The following is a 24044-nucleotide window of genomic DNA, read 5'->3' as shown; positions in this document are numbered from 1 at the left end:
GCGGCAACCTAATTGGCGAGTTTAGAAGAGTTTGCCCTCGACTCATACTCGCAGCATGGTCGACACGAGGTCCTAGGAGGTCTTTGTAACTCTCCTTCATGCTTGAGAGTAGCCCCCGCCTACTCGAGGCCTCAGCTAGGTCGCGGTGTTTTTTTCAACATGCTGAAAAATGCCCGTGAGTAAAAAAAGGTCGCCATGGAAAAAATCGATACTTTTTTACTCGTAGGTTTAGTCGAGGTAGGTCATAATAGGTCACAATGTTATCATATGTAATCGAAGGCAATCGAAGGTTATCGAGAGTAGTCAAACGTAAAGCTTGTTGAGATAAAAAAGGTGAGTAAACCGACCGGTTATGTTATATGCCTGCTAAACTTTATTAAAAGTTGTCTGGCTTCTTAAAAGTGTCTCCACTCCTTCTCCCCCTTCTCCCCCTTTCTCTCTCCTCCCCTCCTCTCCGTGCTCTCTCAAGGACTTACCGTAACTGTGCCACCTGTCTTTTACCTTTCTGTTCATCACGGGTGTGAATTTCAGACAGCGCTCCCCCGCTTTCCCTGGCCCCCGACTTTGCGATGTGTTTGTGCGTGTGCGTGTGTGTGTGTGTGCGCAGACGGTCGATCTGGCTCGCGGTTTCATCACTGACGGTCGATCCAGCACGAGGATTTTCAGGCAAGTGCCCTTGAGCTTGAAGGTCGAAGACAGTCGCTGAAAATTTGCGACAGGCCCTTAACTCTCTCTTGAAAACATCCAGTGAATTGGCCTCCGCTGCCTTCAGTGGCAGAGAATTCCACAGATTCACAACTCTCTGGGTGAAAACGTTTTTCCTCGTCTCAGTCCTAAATGGCCTACCCCTTATTCTTAAACTGTGATCCCTGATTCTGTACTCTCCCAACATAGGGAACATTTATTAATAAATGCATTAAAAATGCACTTTCCAATTGCACCAATAGGGAGCAATTGGAAAGCTTCACAGTTCATTCATTGGCGTTGAACAATCTCTAAACATGGCGGCACAGCGGTAGAGTTGCTGCCTCACAGCGCCAGAGACCGGATTCGATCCTGCCTATGGCTGCTGTCTGTACGGAGTTCGAACGTTCTCCCCATGAACGCATGGATTTTCTCCAGCTGCTCTGGTTTAATCCCATATTCCATAGTCGTGCGGGCTTGTAGGTTAATTGGCCTAGTGTGTAGGATGCAATGGTGGCATAACGTCAGCACGGACTCGGTGGGCCGAACGGCCTGCATCCATGCAGTTTCCCCAAACTAAACTAAAATACCTTACAGTTCATTACAGTGCATCAACTTTCAGCATAATCATCTCGGCTGAACATAATGAGCCAATTAAAGCTAAGTGCTTATTTGTGAGACTGAAAATAATTGTTAATAATTCATTCAAACCTGTCTGATCCAGTAACTCCGAAGATGCTTCTTCAGTGAAGATTCAGAGTAAAGAATTGAACATTTCTCATAATAGAAATTAGGGCGGCACGGTGGTGCAGCTACTGTCAAGAAACTGCCTTGCAGCGCCATAGACCCGGGTTCGATCCTGACTACGGGAGCTTGTCTGTACGTTCTCCCCGTGACCTGCGTGGGTTTTCTGCGAGATCTTCGGTTTCCTCCCACACTCCAAAGACGTGCAGGTCTGTAGGTTAATTGGCTTGGTGTAAATGTATAAATGTAAAAATGTCTCTGGTGTGTGTAGGGTAGCATTAATGTGCGGGGATCGCTGGTCGGTACGGACTCGGTGGGCCGAAGGGCCTGTTGCTGCGCTGTCTCTCGAAACTAAACAAAACTAAAATAAAATTTCTGATAATGAAACCAATAAAGTTTGTGAGAGGACTCCATGGATCCCATTGTTTGACCACAGTGACATTCTTAACATCTGGCTAATGTACCAAGCGCCACAGGTAATAATGTCCAGATGATACAGCACTTGAAACATCCACATTATTATTGCTTCCACGATCTATTCAGTCGCAGAGACGACCTTTCAGTCACATTGAGGACGTGGAACAAGCACAAATTATCTCCCTGGTGAACTCATGTGAAGAGACACGTTCAGACACGGGAAGCAGAATGCTGAAGGATGCCAGCTTTTCAATAACCTGCCCGGCAACACTGTGCTTATGGAATATTACGTCACAAAACAAAAGTAACGCTTGGAGAGTATTTTTCCAGCAGAAGGACATTCTTGCTATTGAGGGAGTGCAGCATAGGTTCACAAGGTTAATTCCCGGGATGGCAGGACTGTCGTATGCTGAGAGAATGGACGTATACTCTGGAGTTTAGAAGGATGAGAGGATATCTTATTGAAACATATAAGATTATTAAGGGTTTGGACAAGCTAGAGGCAGGAAACATGTTCCCAATGTTGGGGGAGTCCAGAACCAGGGGCCACAGTTTAAGAATAAGGGGTAAGCCATTTAGAACGGAGACGAGGAAACACTTCTTCACACAGAGAGTTGTGAGTCTGTGGAATTCTCTGCCTCAGAGGGCGGTGGAGGCCTGTTGTCTGGATACTTTCAAGAGAGAGCTAGATAGGGCTCTTAAAGATAGTGGAGTCAGGGGATATGGGGAAAAGGCAGGAACGGGGTACCGATTGGGGACAATCAGCCATGATCACATTGAATCACATTGAAGGGCCGAATGGCCTACTCCTGCACCTATTGTCTATTGTTGAGATAAACAACAAAGTGGAAAAGTTGAAGCTGAATAGAGTGCCGAGAGGATTTAGTTTAGTTTTAGTTTCGAGATACAGCGCGGAACCAGGACCTTGGGCCCACGATGTCCGCGCCGACCAGCGATCCCCGCACATTAACACTATCCTACACACACTCCGGACAATTAAAAAATTACTGAAGCCAATTAACCTATAAATCTGTACGTCTTTGGAGTGTGGGATGAAACCGGAGCTCCCGGGGAAAAACACACGCAGGTCACGGGGAGAACGTGCATACTCCGTACAGGCAGCACCAGTAGTCAGGGTCGAACCTGTTTCTCTGACATTGTATGGCAGCAACTCTACCGCTGCGCCACAGGGCCGCCCTATGATCTATGATCCATGGATCTAGACGAGAATGGATTTACGAGGATGTTGCCAGGACTAGGGGGACTGAGCTATAGTTGGTCAGGAGAGGTTGGTCAGACTTTGACTTAATTCCTAGAAGCGCAGGAGGCTGCAGGGTGGTCTTATAAAGATGTATAAAGTAATGATGGGAGTAGAATGTACAGCCTTTTACCCAGAGATGGGGAATAAAGAAAACAAAACATAGGTTTCAGGTGAGACGAGCAAGATTTAATAGGAACCTGAGGGGTAGCTTTTCACTCAGAAGGTCGTTGGTATATGGGTCGAGCTGCCAGAGGAGGAATTTGAGGCAAGTATTGTAAACGCATGGATGGGAAAGGTTGAGAGGGATATGGGCCAAACGGGCAGCACGGTGGCGCAGCGGTAGAGTTACTACCTTACAGTGCCAGACACCCGGTTCGATCCTGACTACGGGCGCTGTCTGTACGGAGATTGTACGTTCTCCCCGTGACCTGCGTGGGATTTCTCCAGGTTTCCTTCCGCACTCCAAAGACGTACACGTTTGTAGGCTCATTGGCTTGGCGAAATTTTAACTTCTCCCAAGATTGTGCAGTATAGTGTTAGTGCATGGGGATCGCTGGTCGACGAGGGCTCAGTGGGCCGAAAGGTTTGTTTCCATGCTAGTTATAGTTAGCGTTACTATACGGGGATCACTGGTCGATGAGGACTTGGTGGGCCGAAGGGCCTGTTTCTGCACAGTTTCTCTAAACTAAACTAAACTGGACTGCATCAGGAGAAGTGTGCAGATAAGAAGGGTCACGACCCGAAACATCACCCATTCCTTCCCTCCAGAGATGCTGCCTGTCCCGCTGACCTACTCCAGTGTATGGTGTCTATCTTCGAATTGAACCAGCTTCTGCAGTCCCTTCCTACATATTTAGTCTGCAGATAATATTGTGCTTCTATCCATCACCATTGAGTTTGACTTGACTATTTATGTATGGCATGTCTGGTCTGTTTGGATAGCGCGCAAAACAATTTATTAATGTGTGTATGTGTGTATATATTTATATTATGGTATATGGACACACTGATCTGTTTTGTAGTAAATGCCTACTATGTTCTGTGTGCTGAAACAAAGCAAGAATTTCATTGTCCTATTGGGGACACATGACAATAAACTCACTTGAACTTGAACTTGAACAAAGGTTTTTACTCTACCTCAGTACACGTGACGATATTAAACCACAAACCTAAAACTAATATAGATCATTGAATCTGACAAAGTCAAACTAAACGCTGTCGTTAATTTAGTTTCCATGGGAACAAAGCAAGAAATATTATTTGGACTCTATCTTTCTCATGTATTACTCACGAGAGGTATAATTTTCCTGGATAACAAGGTAAACAAAGCTTTTTCACTGCAACTCGCTGCGCACAACAGTAATAAATCATTGAAAGTATGTGTGTTACGTTATACATGACAAACTAAATATCAGTCCGAAACAAGAGCAGAAAATAACCCCAATTGGGGACAGCAAGCTTGTTCCTGAATTATTGCAGCTAGCTCTTTATAGATAATTGGCAGCACAATTGGCAGCACAAAAGAAATAAAAAGCAATTGTTAAGTATCATATCATTAGTATTCTTTGGAAGAACATAAACACCTCTCCATGTTACCCCATTGAGGTTTGAATATGTGGAGGAAGGAATTGCAAATGCTGGTTTAAACTGAAGGTAGACACAAAATGCTGGAGTAACTCAGCGGGATAAGGAGCAGCTCTGGAGAGAAGGAATGTGTGACGTTTCGGGTCGAGACCCTTCTTCAGACATTGCATCTCGGTACACATGACAATAATAAACTAAACTAAATTAAATAATCCAACCTATATGGCTGGTCATTTAACATCAGTTTGCCAAAATAGTCACCTCAAATCAGATGTAATGTTGCTCACAGCCTGAGCTCGCTGTTGAAAGGAGTGGAAAAAATAATAGTGAATATAGCTCATCCACTGAATAGGCTTGGAAAATCTGCCAAGGCATTAAAAAAGCATGTGATACCGAGCTTTATCTATAGTTAGAGTTAAAAAGCCAAAAGGTTATGCGAATGTGTAGGAAGGAACTGCAGATGCTGGTTTAAACCGAAGATAGACACAAAATGATGGAGTAAGTCAGCGGGACGGGCAGCATCCCTGGAGAGAAGGAATGGGTGACGTTTCGGGTCGAGACCCTTCTTCAGACTGAGAGGTTTGTATATGTTTACTTTGACTTTGAGGATGCCTATGAGTTTATATTATCTGTGTTTTTCATCTTTACCAATGCCAGACTTTCAGTCTAGTGTATTGTCACGTGTACCTACCGAGGTACAATGAAATGCTTTTAGACAATAGACAACAGGTGCAGGAACAGGCCATTTGGCCCTTCGAGCCAGCACCAACATTCATTGTGATCATGGCTGATCATCCACAAGCAGTACCCCGTTCCTGCCTTCTCCCCATATCTCTTGACTCCGCTATCTTCAAGAGCTCTATCTAATTCTCTCTTGAAAGCATCCAGAGAATTGGCTTCCACTGCCTTCTGAGGCAGAGAATTCCACAGAATTTGTTGCGTGCTAACCAGCCACTGTGCCGTTCTTGTTGCCTCTCTGAAACATCATTTGTCCCTGCTGCACTCCAGCAGAGCTTCATCATCTGATGCCTGACCCGCTGAGTTACTCCAGCACTCTGTGTCTTTTTCCCCAGCAGAGCAGCATGTGTAACACAGTGCGCTAGGGAATTATAACCAATTCGGTCTGATCGACAGGCTTGTCACAGCAATCTGTAAGACTGATAAAACAAACTTGTGGTCTGCTTTGACAAACATGTTCATCAAGCTGACACAAAACGCTGGAGTAACTCAGCGCGACAGGCAGCATCTCTGGAGAGAAGGAATGGGTGACGTTTCGGGTTGAGGCCCTTTTCAGACTGATCAGTTCGAAGAAGGGTCTCGAACCGTAGGGTCACCCATTCCTTTCCAGAGGTGCTGCCTGTCCCGCTGAGTTACTCCAGCGTTGTGTGTCTACCTTCGATTCAAACCAGCTCTGCAGTTCTTTCCTGCACATGTTAATCAAGCTGCTTCGGTTAAAAACTCCACATTATGTGATGTAACACATTATGCGATGTAACACAGGTGTCAGGGATTGTCTTCCCGAGAGCAATCCAGCAATGATTGGGTGCAGAGCTGGGCGGCGCGGTGGCGCAGCGGTGGAGTTGTTGCTTTGCAGCGCTAACGACACCGGTTCGATCCTGACTGCGGGTGCTGTCTGCACAGAGTTTGCACGTTCCCCCCCACCCCCCGTGACTGTGTGGGTTTTATCAGGACGCCCCGGTTTCCCTCGGTAACAGATGACCTCAGGCAGGGTGGTTCCCAGATTGGCCAATTCTTGGCTGGGAACCACGGGATGCCAAGAGGGATACATCGTTGTAAACTGTGGAAATGCTTCATCGACTTTTAGTGGTGAAAAGGGTGGTAGGAATAGGAGGAAGGGGAGGGAGGTAGTTAGAAATAGGAGTAGAATTAGGCCATTTGGCCCATCAAGTCTTCACCGCCATTCAATCATGGCTGATCTATCTCTCCCTCCTAACCCCATTCTCCTGCCTTCTCCCCAAGTCATCGTCCAGAATTGATTAGTACCCAGGGAAGATTGACAGGTCTGTCTAATGCCACTACCTCGTGAGTTGCTTTAAATTCTATTTCTCATCATAGAGTCATCCAGCACAGAAACAGGCCACATATCCTTCAAATTGTTTAGTGGGACAGGCAGCATCTATGGAATATCTCCGGAGATGCTACCTGTCCCGCTGAGTTACTCCAGTGTTTTGTGTCTATATTTCAGTTTAAACCAGCATCTGCAGTTCCGTCCTACACAATCCTTCTAATTGTTTCCCATTCACCTACTTTCCTAAGTGTCTTTTGCCTGCTGTTTCTTGCACCTGACTCAGCAGCCTCCTCTGGCAACTTGTTCCATTTACCCACCACTCTCTGAGTGAAAAAGTTGCTCCTCAGGTTCTCATTCAATCTTTCCGCTTCAATCTGAAAATTCTGTCCTCCAGTTCTTCTTTGGCCAGAACCCCAGGTAAGGATCCTGTGCATTCACACAATCTATCTATTCCCTTCAGGATTTTGTGCACCAATTTGATATATTTTTGTCCTCAAGAAGGATTCTGCAATTAATTGGGCAGACATGATATTACTAACATGATATTACTAACGTAGACAAAAGTGCTGGAGAAACTTAGCGGGTGCAGCAGCATCTATGGAGCGAAGGAAATAGGCAACGTTTCGGGCCGAAACATTGCCTATTTCCTTCGCTCCATAGATGCTGCTGCACCCGCTGGGTTTCTCCAGCACTTTTGTCTACGTTAGTAATATCATGTCTGCCCAATTAATTGCAGAATCCTTCTTGAGGACAAAAATATATCAAATTGGTGTACAAAATCCTGAAGGGAATAGATTTGTCTACCTTTGATTTTCCAGCATCTGCAGTTCCTTCTTAAACATGATATTACTAACCATGTTCACTTTCCCTCTAGGGCAGTGCAGCGGTAGACCTGCTGCCTCACAGCGCCAGAGACCCAGGTTCGATCCTGACCTCGGGTGCTGTCTGTGAGGAGTTTGCACCTTCTCTCTGTGACCGCGTTGGTTTTCTCCGGGAGCTCCGGTTTCTTCCCACACTCCAAAGACGTTGGCCTGGCCAAGCTGGCCATCCGCGAGTCACGGCGCCAGGCAGAATAGGGCTCTGTCCAAACCGGCTGCCTGCCCCTTTTCCGGGGTTATGTTCGGGTCCGGGTGGTGATAGAAAGGTACTGTGCGCTGTCCACGGGCGCTAACCTAGTCGCCTGCGGTCGCCTAAAAAAATCGCCTAAGTGGGACAGGGCCATAACTTGCCTCTAGTGTGTAGGGTGGGAAAGTGGGATAGCATAGAACAAAAATATGGGGTGATCGATGGTTGGTGCAGACTCGTTGGGCCGAAGGGCCTGTTTCCACCCTGTATCTCTAAACTCGATAAATTAATGCATCTTAATGACGATGAAATATTAACCAGAGGATATCCTTCTGAAAATTACACAAAGTGCTGGATCAACTCAGCAGGTCAGGCAGCATCTCTGGAGAACATTGATTGTCAGATTGCACCTTCCGATTATTGCCACATATAAAACCCAGAGCAATACTTCCCCCACCCACTCTGAATGTGTAAATGTTACCTGTAATCTTCCTGTGTAAACCGTGGAATTACTGATGGCTGCAGTACGGTGACTTCCACGATGGTAGCATTAAACCGTATCGGTTCTCCGTCATCATATGCAATTATTTCCAGCTGAGAGAGACACAAAGAGAAACTGATTTAATTGTAATGAAATTACAAATTCAACACCGTAAATCAAAACAAAAAAGAACCCTCATCTGCTCCATGGCCAAAATGAAACGAGCAAACTCACAGGTTAACAAAAAAAGCTGGAGAAACTCAGCAGGTGAGGCAGCATCTATGGAGCGAAGGAATAGGCAACGTTTTGGGTCGAGACCCTTCCTCAGATGGATGTGGGGGTGGTGGGGGCGGGAAGAAGAAAGGAAGAGGCGGAGACAGTGGGCTGTGGGAGAGCTGGGAAGGGGAGAGGAAGGAGGGGGAAGCAAAGACTACCTGAAATTGGAGGTCAATGTTCATACCGCTGGGGTGTAAACGACCCAAGCGAAATATGAAGTGATGCTCCTCCATTTTGCGGTGGGACTCACTCTGGCCCTGGAGGAGGCCCAGGACAGAAAGGTCGGATTCGGAATGGGAGGGGGAGATGAAGTGCTGAGCCACCGGGAGATCAGGTTGGTTAATGCAAACTGTGCAGAGGTGTTGGGCGAAGTGATCGCCAAGCCTGCGCTTGGTCTGACCGATGTAGAGCAGTTGACACCTGGAGCAGCGGATGCAATAGATGAGGTTGGAGGAGGTGCAGGTGAGCCTCTGCATCACCTAGGAAGACTGCTTAGGTCAAACTCACAGGTTAAGCAGCATTTGTGGAGAGAGAACCAAATGTCCATGCTTCAAATTCAAGACCTTTTATCAGAATAGTGCAACATGAATAATAAACACAAATTGAAAGTTAAACTCCAAATTAAAAATTAATTCTAAACTTTAAAAATAAATTCTAAAATTTAAAAACTTTAAAGGATAAAATTAATACCGAGACTAAAATCAGGCTGAAGAATGGTATCAACCTGAAACGTCACCTATCTATGTTCTCCAGAGATGCTGCCTAACCCGCTAAGTTACGCCAGCATGCTGTGTCCTTCCGTGTATTAATCAGTTCTATGTTTCTCTCTAATTCTCTTTCCACTGTTGCTGCCTGATCTTGATATCCTTAGATGTGGCCCTTGTGGCTAAGGGGATCAGAGGGTATGGAGAGAAGGCAGGTACGGGATACTGAGTTGGATGATCAGCCATGATCATATTGAATGGCGGTGCAGGCTCGAAGGGCCGAATGGCCTACTCCTGCACCTAATTTCTATGTTTCTATGTTTCTATCTATGTTAGTCCCACCTGCTTTCGTTTGGTCCATATCACTCTAAACCTTTACTATCCATGCACCTGTATAAAAGGTCTCTTAAATATTGTGACAGTACCTGGCTCAACTACCTCGTCTGGCAGCTCGTTCCATATAACCACCACCTTTGTGTGAAAATGTTGCCCCTCGGTTCCTACTAAATCTTTCCCCTCTCAGCTTACGTCCTCTGATTCTTGATTCCCCAACTCTGGGTAAAATTCTCTATGCGTCTACCCTATCTACTTGATCCTCCTGCGCTCCAAGGAATAGAGTCCCAGCCTACTTAACCTCTTCCCATAGCTCACACCCTCTAATCCTGGCAGCATCCTTGTAAACCTTCTCTGTACCCTTTCCAACTTGACAACGTCTTTCCTATAACATGGTGCCCAGATCTGAACACAATACTCTAAATGCGGCATCACCAATGTCTTATACAACTGCAATAGGACCTCCCAATGTCTATACTCAATACACTGACTGATGTGAAGGCCAATGCGCCAAACACCTTTTTGGTCACCCTTTCTACCTGTGGTGCCACCTTCAAGGAACCATGCGCCAGCACTACCAGATCCCTCTGCTCTACAACACTCCCCAGAGCCCTACCATTCACTGTGTAGGTCCTGTCCATGTGAGACTTTCCAAAATGCAACACCTAACGTTTCTCTGCATTAAGTTCCATCAACCATTCCTCAGCCCACCTGGCCAATCAATCAAGATCCTGCTTCTTCTCTGCCTGCGAAACCACCCACTTTTGTGTCATCTGCAAACTTGCACTCTTATCTTACCTCGAAAACGGTGTTAGGTTCTTCGTTGAGGTTTACTCTGGTAAGCACCCGCCCTGTGTCTTCCTCCACTTCAAATATGCTTGCACTGTAGGGAAATTCAGTCCGATCCACCTTGTATCGGACGTTGCTTGCTGGGCTCCCCTGTGCGTGGGGCCAACGGAGAGAAAAATAGCGTTAATCAAAAAATAATTAATAAAGACCTTTCATTCTCAGCCTATGGCCTCTGGTCCTAGACACTCCCATTAGCAGAAACTTCCTCTCCACATCCACTCTATCCAGGCCTTTCATTATTTCGTAAGTTTCAATGAGGTCCAACCCCCCCCTTAATCGTTCTGGACTCCAGCGAGTACAAACCCAGTGCCGTCAAACACTGTCTTGTACATAGAAACATAGAAATTAGGTGCAGGAGTAGGCCATTTGGCCGTTCGAGCCTGCACCGCCATTCAATATGATCATGGCTGATCATCCAACTCAGTATCCCGTACCTGCCTTCTTTCCATACCCTCTGATCCCCTTAGCCACAAGGGCCACATCTAACTCCCTCTTAAATATAGCCAATGAACTGGCCTCGACTACCCTCTGTGACAGAGAGTTCCAGAGATTCACCACTCTCTGTGTGAAAAAAGTTCTTCTCATCTCGGTTTTAAAGGATTTCCCCCTTATCCTTAAGCTGTGACCCCTTGTCCTGGACTTCCCCAACATCGGGAGCAATCTTCCTGCATCTAGCCTGTCCAACCCCTTAAGAATTTTATAAGTTTCTATAAGATTCCCTCTCAATCTCCTAAATTCTAGAGAGTATAAACCAAGTCTATCCATACTCTCAGTGGGCTGTTTCTATGCAATCCGTACAAAATGGGGCAGCATTTTGGCGCAGTGGTAGTGTTGCCGCCTTACAGCGTCAGGGACCCGGGTGCGATCCTGATTATTATCAGCATATTTTCCTTTTGCAAAATCACACCATGCAGAAGAATTTAAAAAAATAATTATCTCTGCATAAATACAAGAAGAAAAAAAAAATGTTTTTTTAAATTAGCCTGGCTTATTGCCAGCTCATGAGTAATGAAATCGAGATGGGCCATTAAAAGAAAAATTCTTCTGTGATCTCATGTCTGGAGTGGTGGAAGTAACATCTAATCCTTGGTCATCTAGTTTTAGTTTAGAGTTACAAAACGGAAACAGGCCCTTCGGCCCACCGAGTCTGCGCCAAGCTGTGATCCCCGCACACTAGCACCATCCTACACACACTAGGGACAATATACAATTTTACAGAAGCCAATTAACCTATACTGCCCTACTGTGAAAATAGGAAGCAACTGACAGAAAGGATTTTTCTTGCAAATGAGGGAAACATGTTTTTCTATCAGCTCTCTGTGATGGAATTTCTTACTTTTCTGGTACAAATATTTTCAAATTGTACTCAGACAAGCTTATTTTGGTCACCATTGTGTAGAGCATATCTCAAATACCCTAAAACAAGCAATAACTTAATTTGACAAAATTGCCAGATGCTTCCTTTTGTCAAAGCAGTATAAACCTGTACGTCTTTGGAGTGTGGGAGGAAACTGGAGAAAACCCACGCGGTCACAGGAAGAACGTACAAACTCCGTACAGACAAGCACCCGTGGTCAGGATCGAACCCGGGTCCCTGGCGCTGCAAGGCAGCAACTCTACCTCTGTGCCAAGAGGTACCTCTACCATCTACCAACGAAAAGCATTCAGTATTATACTAATGGTTAAAAATCTCAGGATAAACGAAGCTTAAATGATTTTGTTATTATTGATGTAAACTGGTTTTAATTTCTCAAGTGATCACAAATTAATCACACGGACATGGAAGCTCATGATTCAGCAGGTGTGGGTGAGAATTTATCAAAGCCAATGATGGGAACTAGTCTGATCACCAGCACGTACGTCTCTATTCAGTGATAATTAAACATTGTGGCCAGACATCTGACATCGTGAGACAAGAGTCCAGGTTTGTTATCAAAGCAGCAGGATTAGACCATTCGCCTATATAGTCATAGAATGATATAGTGTGGGAACAGGCCCTTCGGCCCAACTTGCCCATACAGGCCAACATGTCCCAACTACACCAGTCCCACCTGCCCGCGCTTGGTCCATATCCCTCCAAACCTCTCCTATCCATATACCTGTCTAACTGCTTCTTAAATATCAAGTCTATAGGATAGAATCAGGCTATTCGGCCCATCAAGACTACTATGCCATTCAATCATGGCTGATCTATCTCTCCCTCCGAACCCCATTCTCCTGCCTGCTCCCTATAACCTCTGACACCCGTACTAATCGAGAATCCGGACCTGGCGCTGGGCGGCCAATGATGGACGTCAGTGCCGGAGGTCGCACGGACCAGCGGTGGGTTGAGGACGTGCCGCTGAGAGAACAAGGAGGAACCCGGCGTGGGGGGAGGGGGGGGGGGCACCGAGAACAAAGAGGGATCATTGGGACTACATCGAAAACTCTGTAGATACAGTGGCGCAGGGGTAGAGCTACTGCCTGACGGCGCCCGAGACCCGGTTCAATCCCGACTACGTGTGCTGTCTGTACAGTTTCTATGTTCTCCCCGTGACCTGTGGGATTTTCACTGAGATTTTCCGTTTCCTCCTACACTCCAAGGACGTTCAGGTTTGCAGGTGAATTGGCTTCAGATTCAGATTCAGATTCAGATTCTGATTCTGATTCAATTTTAATTGTCATTGTCAGTGTACAGTACAGAGACAACGAAATGTATTTAGCATCTCCCTGGAAGAGCGACATAGCAAATGATTTGAATAAATAATAATAAGTGTCCAGGGGGGGGGTGATTGGCAGTCACCGAGGTACGCTGTTGAGTAGAGTGACAGCCGCCGGGAAGAAGCTGTTCCTGGACCTGCTGGTTCGGCAACGGAGAGACCTGTAGCGCCTCCCGGATGGTAGGAGGGTAAACAGTCCATGGTTGGGGTGAGAGCAGTCCTTGGCGATGCTGAGCGCCCTCCGCAGACAACGCTTGCTTTGGACAGACTCAATGGAGGGGAACGAGGAACCGGTGATGCGTTGGGCAATTTTCACCACCCTCTGCAATGCCTTCCGGTCGGAGACAGAGCAGTTGCCATACCATACTGTGAGGATGCTAGGATGCTCTCGATGGTGCAGCGGTAGAAGTTCACCAGGATCTGAGGAGACAGATGGACCTTCTTCAGTCTCCTCAGGAAGAAGAGACGCTGGTGAGCCTTCTTGATCAGAGTTGAGGTATTGTGGGTCCAAGAGAGGTTATCGGAGATGTTGACTCCCAGGAACCTGATGCTAGAAACACGTTCCACCTCCGTCCCGTTAATGTGGATGGGGGTGTGCGTGCCGCCCCTGGACTTCCTGAAGTCTACAATGAGCTCCTTGGTCATCTTGGAGTTAAGGGCCAGGTTGTTGTCAGCGCACCATGCTGCTAAGTGCTGGACCTCCTCCCTGTAGGCCGACTCATCGTTGTTGCTGATGAGGCCAATCACCGTTGTATCATCTGCATACTTAATGATGGTGTTAGTACCATGTACAGGTGTGCAGTCATAGGTGAAGAGGGAGTAGAGGAGGGGGCTCAGCACACAGCCCTGTGGAACGCCGGTGTTCAGGGTGAGGGTTGAAGAGGTGTGCTTGTCTAACCTAACAGACTGGGGTCTGTTGGTTAGAAAGTCCAGTATCCAGTTGCAGAGGGAGGGGTCGATGCCCAGGTTACCGAGTTTGGTGATCAGTTGTGATGGTATAATGGTGTTGAATGCTGAGCTGTAATCGATGAACAGCATTCTTACGTATCCTGAGCTTATGGCAGTGCTTGGCCTTCTTGATGCCCATCTTCAGGTTAGCCCTGGCTGAACTGTAGGCTCGAGCATCGCCTGACCTGAAAGCGGTGTCCCGTGCTTTCAGCAGTAGCCTGACCTCGCTGTTCATCCATGGCTTCTGATTCGGGAATATGGTCACCTGTTTGAGGGAGGTGACACTATTGATGGTGGAGTTTATAAAGTCCAGAACAGAGGATGTGTAGGAATCAATGTCCGTGTGGGAGTCAAGAGTGGCCTGGGCTGCAAACGCCTTCCAGTCAGTGTTTCCAAAACACTGCTGAAGTGTTAAGTCCGCTTCCTCTGACCAGACTTTAACTGTCCTCACAGTTGGTTTAACCCGTCTGATGAGTGGGGAGTACTTAGGGAGCAGGAACAATGAGACGTGATCAGACTGACCAAGGTGGGGGAGGGGGATGGCTTTGTAGGATAGTGCAAGTGTATGGGGATCACTGGTCTGCGCAGTCTCGGTGGGCCGAAGGACCTGTTTCTGCGCTGTATCTGGAAACTAAAATAAAACCGTTACAACTTCGGCGCCCTATACGTGGCGGCTATTTGCAAACTTTGTGCAAGGCGCACAAAACAAAGAAGTTTACTGTCACATGTCACATGTGATAACAAAGTAATAAAAAGTAAAGTATCATAAAGTATCTTGCGGGAAGGAAAGAAATAAAAGGTGCTTCATAATACCTGTTACTTGTTACATTAGAAAGTATAGAGAAGGATTTCAGAAGAGAATATAATATTGGAATAGGACAAAGCCACTTAGTGCTTCAGTCATGCTCCACTATTCATTTAAGATCATGGCTAATCATCTACTTCAGCTCCATTTTTCTGCATTAGTCTAGCAACCTCTGTTTTGAATTGATTGATTGAAAGATACAGCAAAGGAGTCGGTGTCGACCTCGTTCACGGCAGTTCTTAGTATAGTTTAGAGATACAGCGCAAAAACGGGCCCTTCGGCCCATTCCGCCAACCAGCGATGTCCTTACACTAGCACTATCCGACACAGTATGGACAATTCACAATCTTTACTGAAACCAATTATCCTAAAGACCTGTACGTCTTTGGATTTGGGAGGAATCTGAAGCATCCGGGGAAAACCCACACACGGTCACGGAGAGAATTTACAAACTCCGTACAGGCAGCACCTGTAGTCAGGATCGAACCTGGTCTCTGGCGATCCACCGCTGCACCACCGTGCTGCCTCCCTTATATGGGGGGGAGCACTTGTGCGGCTCTTCTGGGAGTGTGCGCCAATCCCCCCTTCCAACTGCAACCACTTGTGCAGTGGTCTATTCCTCAGACTCATAGGTGGGACCACCTATATAAGGACTTTGTCAAAGAAATGTTTGTTTTAAGCTCACACAATTTACTGCATCTGATTATCATTGCTTTGCAATAATGTGGTAGCGCAGAGATTGTTTCCTCAGTAAAGAGCAGACAATGTTAACGCAGTCGGTCCCATGACACCTATTCAGCAGTTCTTTACATTCAATTAATCTCCTGGTGCGACTCAATGGGAAAACATCCCTTGTTTTCTAAGTTTCTTTAAAACAACTGAAGTCCATTATTCTGACTCGAGATTTGAAATTAGACTGCTCGCAACTGATTTTACTTCGGAGTCACGTGAGTGACTACGTGAAGAACCCGCTCAGCACGCATGCGCGGCATTACGCCAGCAGTGCAACAGCGGCTGCAGCGGGAGTCAGGCGCTCCCGCTGCAATTTAAAAGACGGACCGTCAGGTAGGTTAAACTGAGGTCAGCTTTACTTGCGAAAGGAGAGCCGTCTGATTTTGTTTTCAGAATGAGTATAACCAAGAAAAGGCTCTCAAAGAGATCTGTCCCCCGTTCGACTCCACCAGAGGAGCGTTCCATCAGGGGGGGGGGCAGCAACAGGCGGTAGGACCGCTTACCGAGCGCTCCGCTATTCCCGACACCGTGCCGAGCCCAGCCCCGCTAGCGCCTGAGGAGCGGGCTGGATGTAAAGCTACCAGGAAAAGCCTCCGGCCGGTGGTTTCCGACATGTCGGACGGGGACGTCTCTCCACCCGGGCGGGGGAGAGATAGCCGCCTGAGCCGCTGGAGCGGCTCCTGGAACAGGTGGTCCAGCAAGATGCGCCTCGTGAGGGGCGCTCTTGCAGGGGGAGGTCAGGCACTCCCTCCACAGTGCCTTGTGCACTGTCCATTGCTTCCTCCTTACCCGAGGGTAGCTTTGGTGACCAGGACTGGGCTGGTCAAGAAGAGGGGACGATGGCTGAAGATCTCGGGAGTATGCAAGGGGTGCAGGAACAGGAAGAGCTGCTGAGTGCGGTGGACCGCTACGTGGCAACCCCACGTGCAGGAAGACCGTTAGAGGCCAAACTAGCGGCCAGCATCAACCACCTCTCCAACAGGGCCCTACAGGAGCAGGTGGTCAATGTGGCTTTAGAAACATATACAGCTCCAGAGAACTGTGAGTCCCTCAAAGTGCCAACTGTAAACAGCCAAATCTGGGGGCACGTTGGGGCAAACATCCAACACCAGGAGCTAAAACTGCAGCGGATCCTCAGGCTCCTGACGTCAGCCATCACTTCGTTTGCTCGTTCCGTGGACAACACCGAGATGACCACCAATCAACAGGATACTATCGCGCTGTTGTGTAATACGCAATTTGAGATCAACAACCTGCGTAAAGAAATAATAAAACCTGCCCTCAATCCTAAATTTGCGGGGTTGTGCAAAACCCCAGCCACTGAGCCAGACATACTGCTCTTTGGCAAAGACCTCACTAAGCGAATGAAGGATATGGAAGAGGCCTCAAAAACTTTCGGTCTCATGAAGGCAGGGCCCGGGACGAGCAAACCAAGAACAATAAACACCAAGTGGCAGCACCCCGTCGCGTCCACCAGTCGACGTCTACCATATGGGACTGGTGAAAGCTCGGGGTCCGCATTCTATCACCGTAAATCTTTTTTAGACCAGGGCCCAGAGCGGACCCCATGGAAAATGCGCCACCCCCCAACGTCAACGCCACGTCAGAAAACGCGCAAGCCTCGTTGGACCGGCGGGAACCAGAGGAAATACCCATAACCATGGAGGTAGGTGGGTCTGGTTCCTACCAGCATATAGAAAGTAGGGGCTTAATACTAACAGGGGGGAGATTACACCAGTTTAAAGAAGCATGGGAGTCTATCACGAGTGATCAGTATATACTCAATGGCATTAGTGGATACAAAATACAATTCATAATAGGAAAATTGCCACCAGTTCAACATTCACCCCAAAGGGTATTTTCCCTCTCAGTGAAAGAAAAACGAGAGGGACAAGTTGAACTGATGAGACTAATTACAAAGGGTATCATTGAAAAAACAAAACATGAACCCTTGGAATTTGTATCAAATATATTCACTAAAACCAAAAAAGATGGTGGATGTCGCATCATCATTGACTTAACTTCACTAAATATGTTTGTTAAGTGTATACATTTCAAAATGGAAACGTTTGTTACTGCCAAACAACTAATTTCCAAAGGATACTACATGGCAAGCATTGATCTTAAAGATGCTTACTATTCAGTACCTATTCACAAGGATCATCGCAGATACCTGAAGTTTACCTGGATGGGGCAACAATGGCAGTTTAAAGCGTAACCAAATGGTTTAACATCAGCCCCAAGATTATTCACCAAGATACTAAAACCAGCCTTGGCAATATTAAGAAGACAAAAACATATTGTCATGGCATATCTTGATGATATCTTAATAGTAGGCAAAACCATGGAATTGACTATGTCAGCTGTATCAGCTACCAAACAGTTGTTCGAAACCCTGGGATTTGTCTTACATCCAGATAAATCTAAGTTGAAGCCATCCACAACTATGGACTACTTGGGCTTCACAATTAATTCAGTCCACATGACTGTCACTTTGCCAAGGGACAAAACAGTTGCATTGGCACAATCATGCAACAATTTAATGGTCAACGAACGACCAACTATTCGACAAGTAGCAAGAGTAATTGGGAAAATGGTAGCAGCATTTCCGGCTATGCAATTCGGACCTTTGCACTATCAAAACTTACAAAGAGCAAAGGTACAGGCACTAAAACGACATAGAGGTCACTATGACCGTGTCATGAAGTTACCCACTGAAGCAATATCAGACCTACAGTGGTGGGCAAAAAACGTTTGGCATAGTTTCAGCCCTATTATCGTCACTAACCCTACGTTAGTTATCCAAACAGATGCCAGTGCTCAAGGCTGGAGAGCAACTAACCCTGAGTCGTCATTACTACTTACACTGGGCATAAATTATCTAGAGATGTTGGGTGCCTTCTATGGTTTAAAAGCATATGCATCAAATAGGCATCACTTGCATGTTCGGTTACAAATAGATAATACTATGGTGGTGGCCTACATTAACCATATGGGCGGCATAAAATCGTTATCATGCGACAAGTTGGTTAACACAATTTGGCAATGGTGTGTCGAAAGACATATTTGGCTATCAGCAACTTACCTACCAGGTAAGCTAAATACAGTGGCAGACACCAGGTCACGTAAATTTAATGACATCGAATGGATGTTAAATCCCAAAATATTTGCAAAAATTGTCAAGCAATATGGCACGCCAGATATCGATTTATTCGCATCAAGGCTAAATCACCAGGTACCTATATATGTCGCTTGGGAACCAGACCCTGAGGCAGCAGCGGTAGATGCGTTCGCGCTGGATTGGGGAAATTTCTTCTTCTATGCATTTCCTCCCTTCTGCCTCATTAGCCGGGTACTACGCAAAATACAAATGGACTCTGCTTCAGGTATTTTGATAGTATCCGATTGGCCTACGCAGCCATGGTTCCCGATACCCCATGACATGGTTGTCAACTCCGATGATATTTCCCAGTGACCCAGAGTTATTAAAACACCCAGTGTCAGGCATAAGCCACCCATGCCATGAAAAAATCAAACTCCTGGGTTGCAGATTCTGAACAGAACATTTCTGGGACTGGGATTATCAGAACAATCCGTCGACACCATGTCAGCATCCCTCCGAACATCCACTAAAAAACAGTACTTGACCAGTATTAAAACATGGGAAAAGTACTGCCTGGATACAGGGACCACCTACACAACTGCATCAGTCACTAACGTACTGGAATTCCTGGCTATCAACACAGCAAGAAGTGCCCTGTCTGCCTACTTAGCACTAGCACCAGGACAACAGGCCATGGGATCTCACTCGCTGGTGGTAAAATTAATGAAAGGCATTTACAATACCAACCCCCCTAGACCAAGGTACACCCATATATGGGATGTCAGTGTGGTCCTGACTTACCTCAGGGGATGGTCACCAGCCAGATCCCTCAGCCTGGAACAATCGACACTCAAAACGCTCATGTTAATGGCACTTGTATCCGCACAGAGGGTCCAGTCTCTACATCGATTACGACTGGACAACATGATTACAGCTCCAGACCAGATCTCGTTTGTGATCCAGGGACTGATCAAACAGAGCAGGCCAGGAACACCAAGTCCAGTCGTGGTATTCCGGGCTTAACCACTAGAACCACGGATATGTGTCATGACCCACCTACTGTCCTATATAGACACAACTAACAATATTCGAGGGAGTGAAAACGCCTTGTGGGTCAGTCATAAAAAACCTCATGGTCGGGTGACGAGCCAAACCATTTTGAGATGGCTCAAGCAGGTACTAAAAGCTGCCGGGATAGACACTAACTTGTATAAATCTCACTCCACCAGGGCAGCATCCACATCAACAGCGGAAAGAATGAACGTGCCGATGGACCACATCCTGGCTACAGCAGGATGGTCGAGGGAAACCACGTTCAGAACTTTTTATCACAAGCCATTGGCAAAACCTGTGTTATTTGCAGAATTTTTTTTACAGTCTGCAAATATTTAATTTAAGCCCGGGGGAGCAATTATTTTTGTTGTTATTGTTAATAAATACCGTTTTGTTTTTTATAAACAGATTCATTGGTTGATTACGATAACACACTTCCTCCCTCAAGGACTTCGGCAGTGAGTGAAGTAATAACTGTTACACGGTTTGAAATCACAGAGCTTTGAAATCTTCATGTAGTCACTCACGTGACTCCGAAGTAAAATAGTAAGATTAAATGTGAACTTACCAGTTTGAAGTTTGATCTGTATTTTATGAGGAGTTACGATGAGGGATTACGTTCCCTCCGCTCCCACCCTCAATAATATGGGTCAAATTGATAAACTGATGTCTCCTTTTCTTTACTATGTTTACTTCAATAACTGTGTCTATCTGTGATTCCACACCGCTGCTTTGAAGTATGTCACGCATGCGTGCTGAGCGGGTTCTTCACGTAATCCCTCATCGTAACTCCTCATAAAATACAGATCAAACTTCAAACTGGTAAGTTCTCGTTTAATCTTACTATTTAAGTTTAGTTTAATTTAGAGCAGTGTTTCCCAACCTATTTGGCCCTGTTTATCCCTGGCAACTTTAATAGCACATAACAATATTATTTCACTTATTTATGAACAACTAATGATGAACAGATATACCAGAACCAAACACAGTCAGTCAATGAGAAAAAATATGTACAAATCCAGAATCACCAATTTTACAGCCTGGGTAGGTGGAATTTACCCTCTGGGGGTAAATTTACCCCAGGTTGGGGACCCTTAGTATAGAGATACAGTACCCTTCGGCCCACCGAGTCTGCGCCGACCAGTCAACTCCGCACATCAGCACTATCCTACACACCAAAGGGACAATTTACATTTATACCAAGCCAATTAACCTACAAAGGATACAAAGGGCATTTATTATCACATACATCAATTGGTGTAGTGAAATTTGACTTGCCATTTGCAGCACACCAATAAAAATAACACACAACATTAAAGAATTTAACAATAAACTTAAAAACCCATACATCTATGGAGTGTGGGAGGAAACTGAAGATCTCGGAGAATGCACACGCAGATCATGGGGAGAATGTACAAATCCGTTCAGACAGGCAACCGTGGTCAGGGTTGAACCCGGGTCTCTGGCGCTGTAAGCAGTGTAAAGGCAGCAACTCTGTAAGGCAGGTGGTGGGTGTATGGAACAAGCTGCCAGAGGAGGTAGTTGAGGCTGGGACTATCCCAACGTTTAAGAAACAATTAGACAGCTACATGGACAGGACAAGTTTGGAGGGATATGGAACCAAACGCAGGCAGGTAGGACCAGTGTAGCTGGGACATGTTGGCCGGTGTGGGCAAGTTGGCCCGAAGGGTCTGTTTCCACACTGTATCACTCCATGACTCTAACTCTACCGCTGCGCCACCGTGCCGCCCAGATCTGAAGCTCTTAATCAGTTAATAACTACATGTGGTTCTCAGATGCTTGGGGGATAAGAAGCAGAGTGTCCTGGCCATCACAAGCAACTTAATTAGTTGAGGAATTTTCGTTCCCTGACATGGTGTTGTTTGGAGGTACAGCATGGAGACAGGACCGTCAGCCCGCCAAGTCCACACCAACCTTCCATCACTTGTTTGCACTAGTTTTACACCGTCCCACTTTCACATCCAGTCCCTATACACCAGGGACAATTTATAGAGGTCAGTTAACCCCCAAACCCGCATGTCTTGGGGATGTGGGAAGAACCCCTCTGGACCACGGTGAGAACGTGCAAACTCCACACGGACAGCACCCGAGGTCAGGATCGAACCCAGGTCTCTGACGCTGTGAGGCAACGGCTTTAGCAGCTGCTCCACTGTGCCGCATGAATTGCCATTTACTAATCTAAAGGGCCTGTCCCACTCGGGCGTCATTTGCACGTCACGCAGATGGCCCACGAAGCTTTTGTACATCCCAAACTCCTGGGGCGCCGTGCACGACTGCGCGTCACTGCCTACGTCACCATGCACGCGTAATGCGCACCATGCGCGCATCACATGCCCTGAATATCTACGGTTGGCATAGCGAGCCGCTACGAAATATCTACGGACTCCTACGTCCTCCTATGGACTCGCTACGGACTCGTTACGGACATTCTCCAAGTTTGATTCAAGGGGAAAACTCGGGAGAATTCGTGAGTAACTCGGGAAAGTGGGACAGGCCCTTTATAGGTTTGTTGGTTAATGAGTGGCGGACTGGCCGGGGTGTCAGCTTGCCCGATGGCAAGTGGGCCCCTGATGAAGTGATAGCAAGTGATGGCAAGTGGGCCCCTGTTAAATGATAGCATTGTAGTTGTGGGTGGGCCCCCTTTGTCTCCAATATTTTTAGACCCAGTCCGCCACTGTGGTTAATTGACTTGGCATAAAGGTAAATTGTCCCTAGTGTGTGTAGCATTTTGTTAAAGTGCAGGGATCGCTGGTCGGTGCAGACTCGGTGGGCCGAAGGGCCTGATTCCGTGTTGTATCTCAAAACTAAACAAAACTAAACCTCCGTTTTAAACGACTTTCCCTACATTGCCAGAGACTGTCATGCTTCCTCAGAGTTTTATAGAATTAATACTGGTCACCTTCCATGTTTTTAAACTCCAACATTTACAGATCCAAGTGTCTCTTGATAGCACACCATGCCTCTTGGAAAAGCTACAAGTATTTTGCTTCAGGAAAATTGAGTTCGGTTGAGATGAGTTTATTTAGTTTAGTTTCACATTGTCTTTCCGATGACTGGTTAGCACCCAACAGAAGCCAGCCAGCGGAAGGACAATACATGATTACACTCGAGCCATTCACAGTGTTCAGATACAAAATACAGGGGAATAACATGAATAATGTTGAGTGCAAGATTAAGCCAGTAAAGTCTGATCAAAGATCGTCCAACGGTAGATGCAATGGGGGATAATAGATTCCACGTACAAGATTGAGAATGGAATGGTCTTTTCATCTTTAAATTGTTTTCATCCCTTACTGGTTCTTCCGCTGGTCGCAATCAGGCTACCAGATGGCATGATTTAAATTATTTTTCTCAATGCACTCCAAACACATAACCAGAGGCTACTGAACAAAAATTCAAACTTTCTTTGCTCCATTTACCTTAACTCAGAGTCAACATGAACAGATGCTCCCCCCCCCCCCCCCCCCCCAACTCTGCTGCAATGCAGCAGGCCCCTGTTGTCAAACTATCATTCCTTTGGGTATGATCAAGGTCAGGCAGAAGGGCGAGAGGGAAGGGATCAAGAATTAGCCACCCATCTCCCTAACAAATGCAGATTCCGAGACCTGGGACAGGTGGTTCACCTGGATCAGACCTGCACCGAACCTGGCAGGAGATGCAGAGAGAAACAGGCCCTTCGGCCAAACCTGTCCATGCAGGCCAACATGCCCCAATTACACTAGTCCCATCTGCCTGCTTTTGGACCATATACCTCCAAACCTGCCCTATCCACGTACCTGTCTGAATGTTTCTTAAACATTGTGATAGTACCTGCCCCAACCCCCACCCTTTGTGTAAACAAATTGTCCCTCAGGTTCCTATTAAATCTTCCCCCTTCATCTTAACCTATGTCATCTGGTTCTCGATTCACCCGACTCTGGGTAAAGGAATCTGCGTATTTACCTTGCCTATTGCTCCCATGATCTTATACTCTTCTACAAAATTACCCCTCATCCTCCTGTGCTCCAAAGAATAAAGTCCCAGCCTGCTCAACCTCTCCCTACAGCTCTGGCCCACGAGTCCTTGCGACATCCTCATAAATCTGCCCTGCACCTTTTCCAGCTAAACTACATATTTCCTACAATAGGTAGAGAAAAACTGGATCCAATACTCTAAATGTGGCCTCACCGATGTCCTGCACAACTGTAACATGACCCCAGAACTGGGAAGAATGGGGTTAGGAGGGAGAGATAGATCAGCCACAATTGAATGGTGAA

General features: G+C 46.5%; 1 protein-coding gene across 1 annotated transcript in view; it reads right to left on the bottom strand.

The window, feature by feature from the left end:
- The window catches only part of pcdh15 (protocadherin related 15), a gene marked incomplete at its 5' end in the record, with an annotated part of 501491 nt that overhangs the window by 167229 nt on the left and 310218 nt on the right, over positions 1-24044 (bottom strand). The window contains 2 exons of the mRNA XM_033034471.1: positions 8266-8378; positions 10377-10517. Coding sequence (XP_032890362.1) covers positions 8266-8378; positions 10377-10517 — 254 coding nt within the window. The remainder of the gene's footprint in view (positions 1-8265; positions 8379-10376; positions 10518-24044) is intronic.

This window comes from Amblyraja radiata, chromosome 15 (genome assembly GCF_010909765.2).
Source record: "Amblyraja radiata isolate CabotCenter1 chromosome 15, sAmbRad1.1.pri, whole genome shotgun sequence".
NCBI lineage: Eukaryota > Metazoa > Chordata > Chondrichthyes > Rajiformes > Rajidae > Amblyraja > Amblyraja radiata.
Note: the sequence above shows the minus strand (reverse complement) of the source record. Positions and strands in the feature narration are given on the sequence as shown.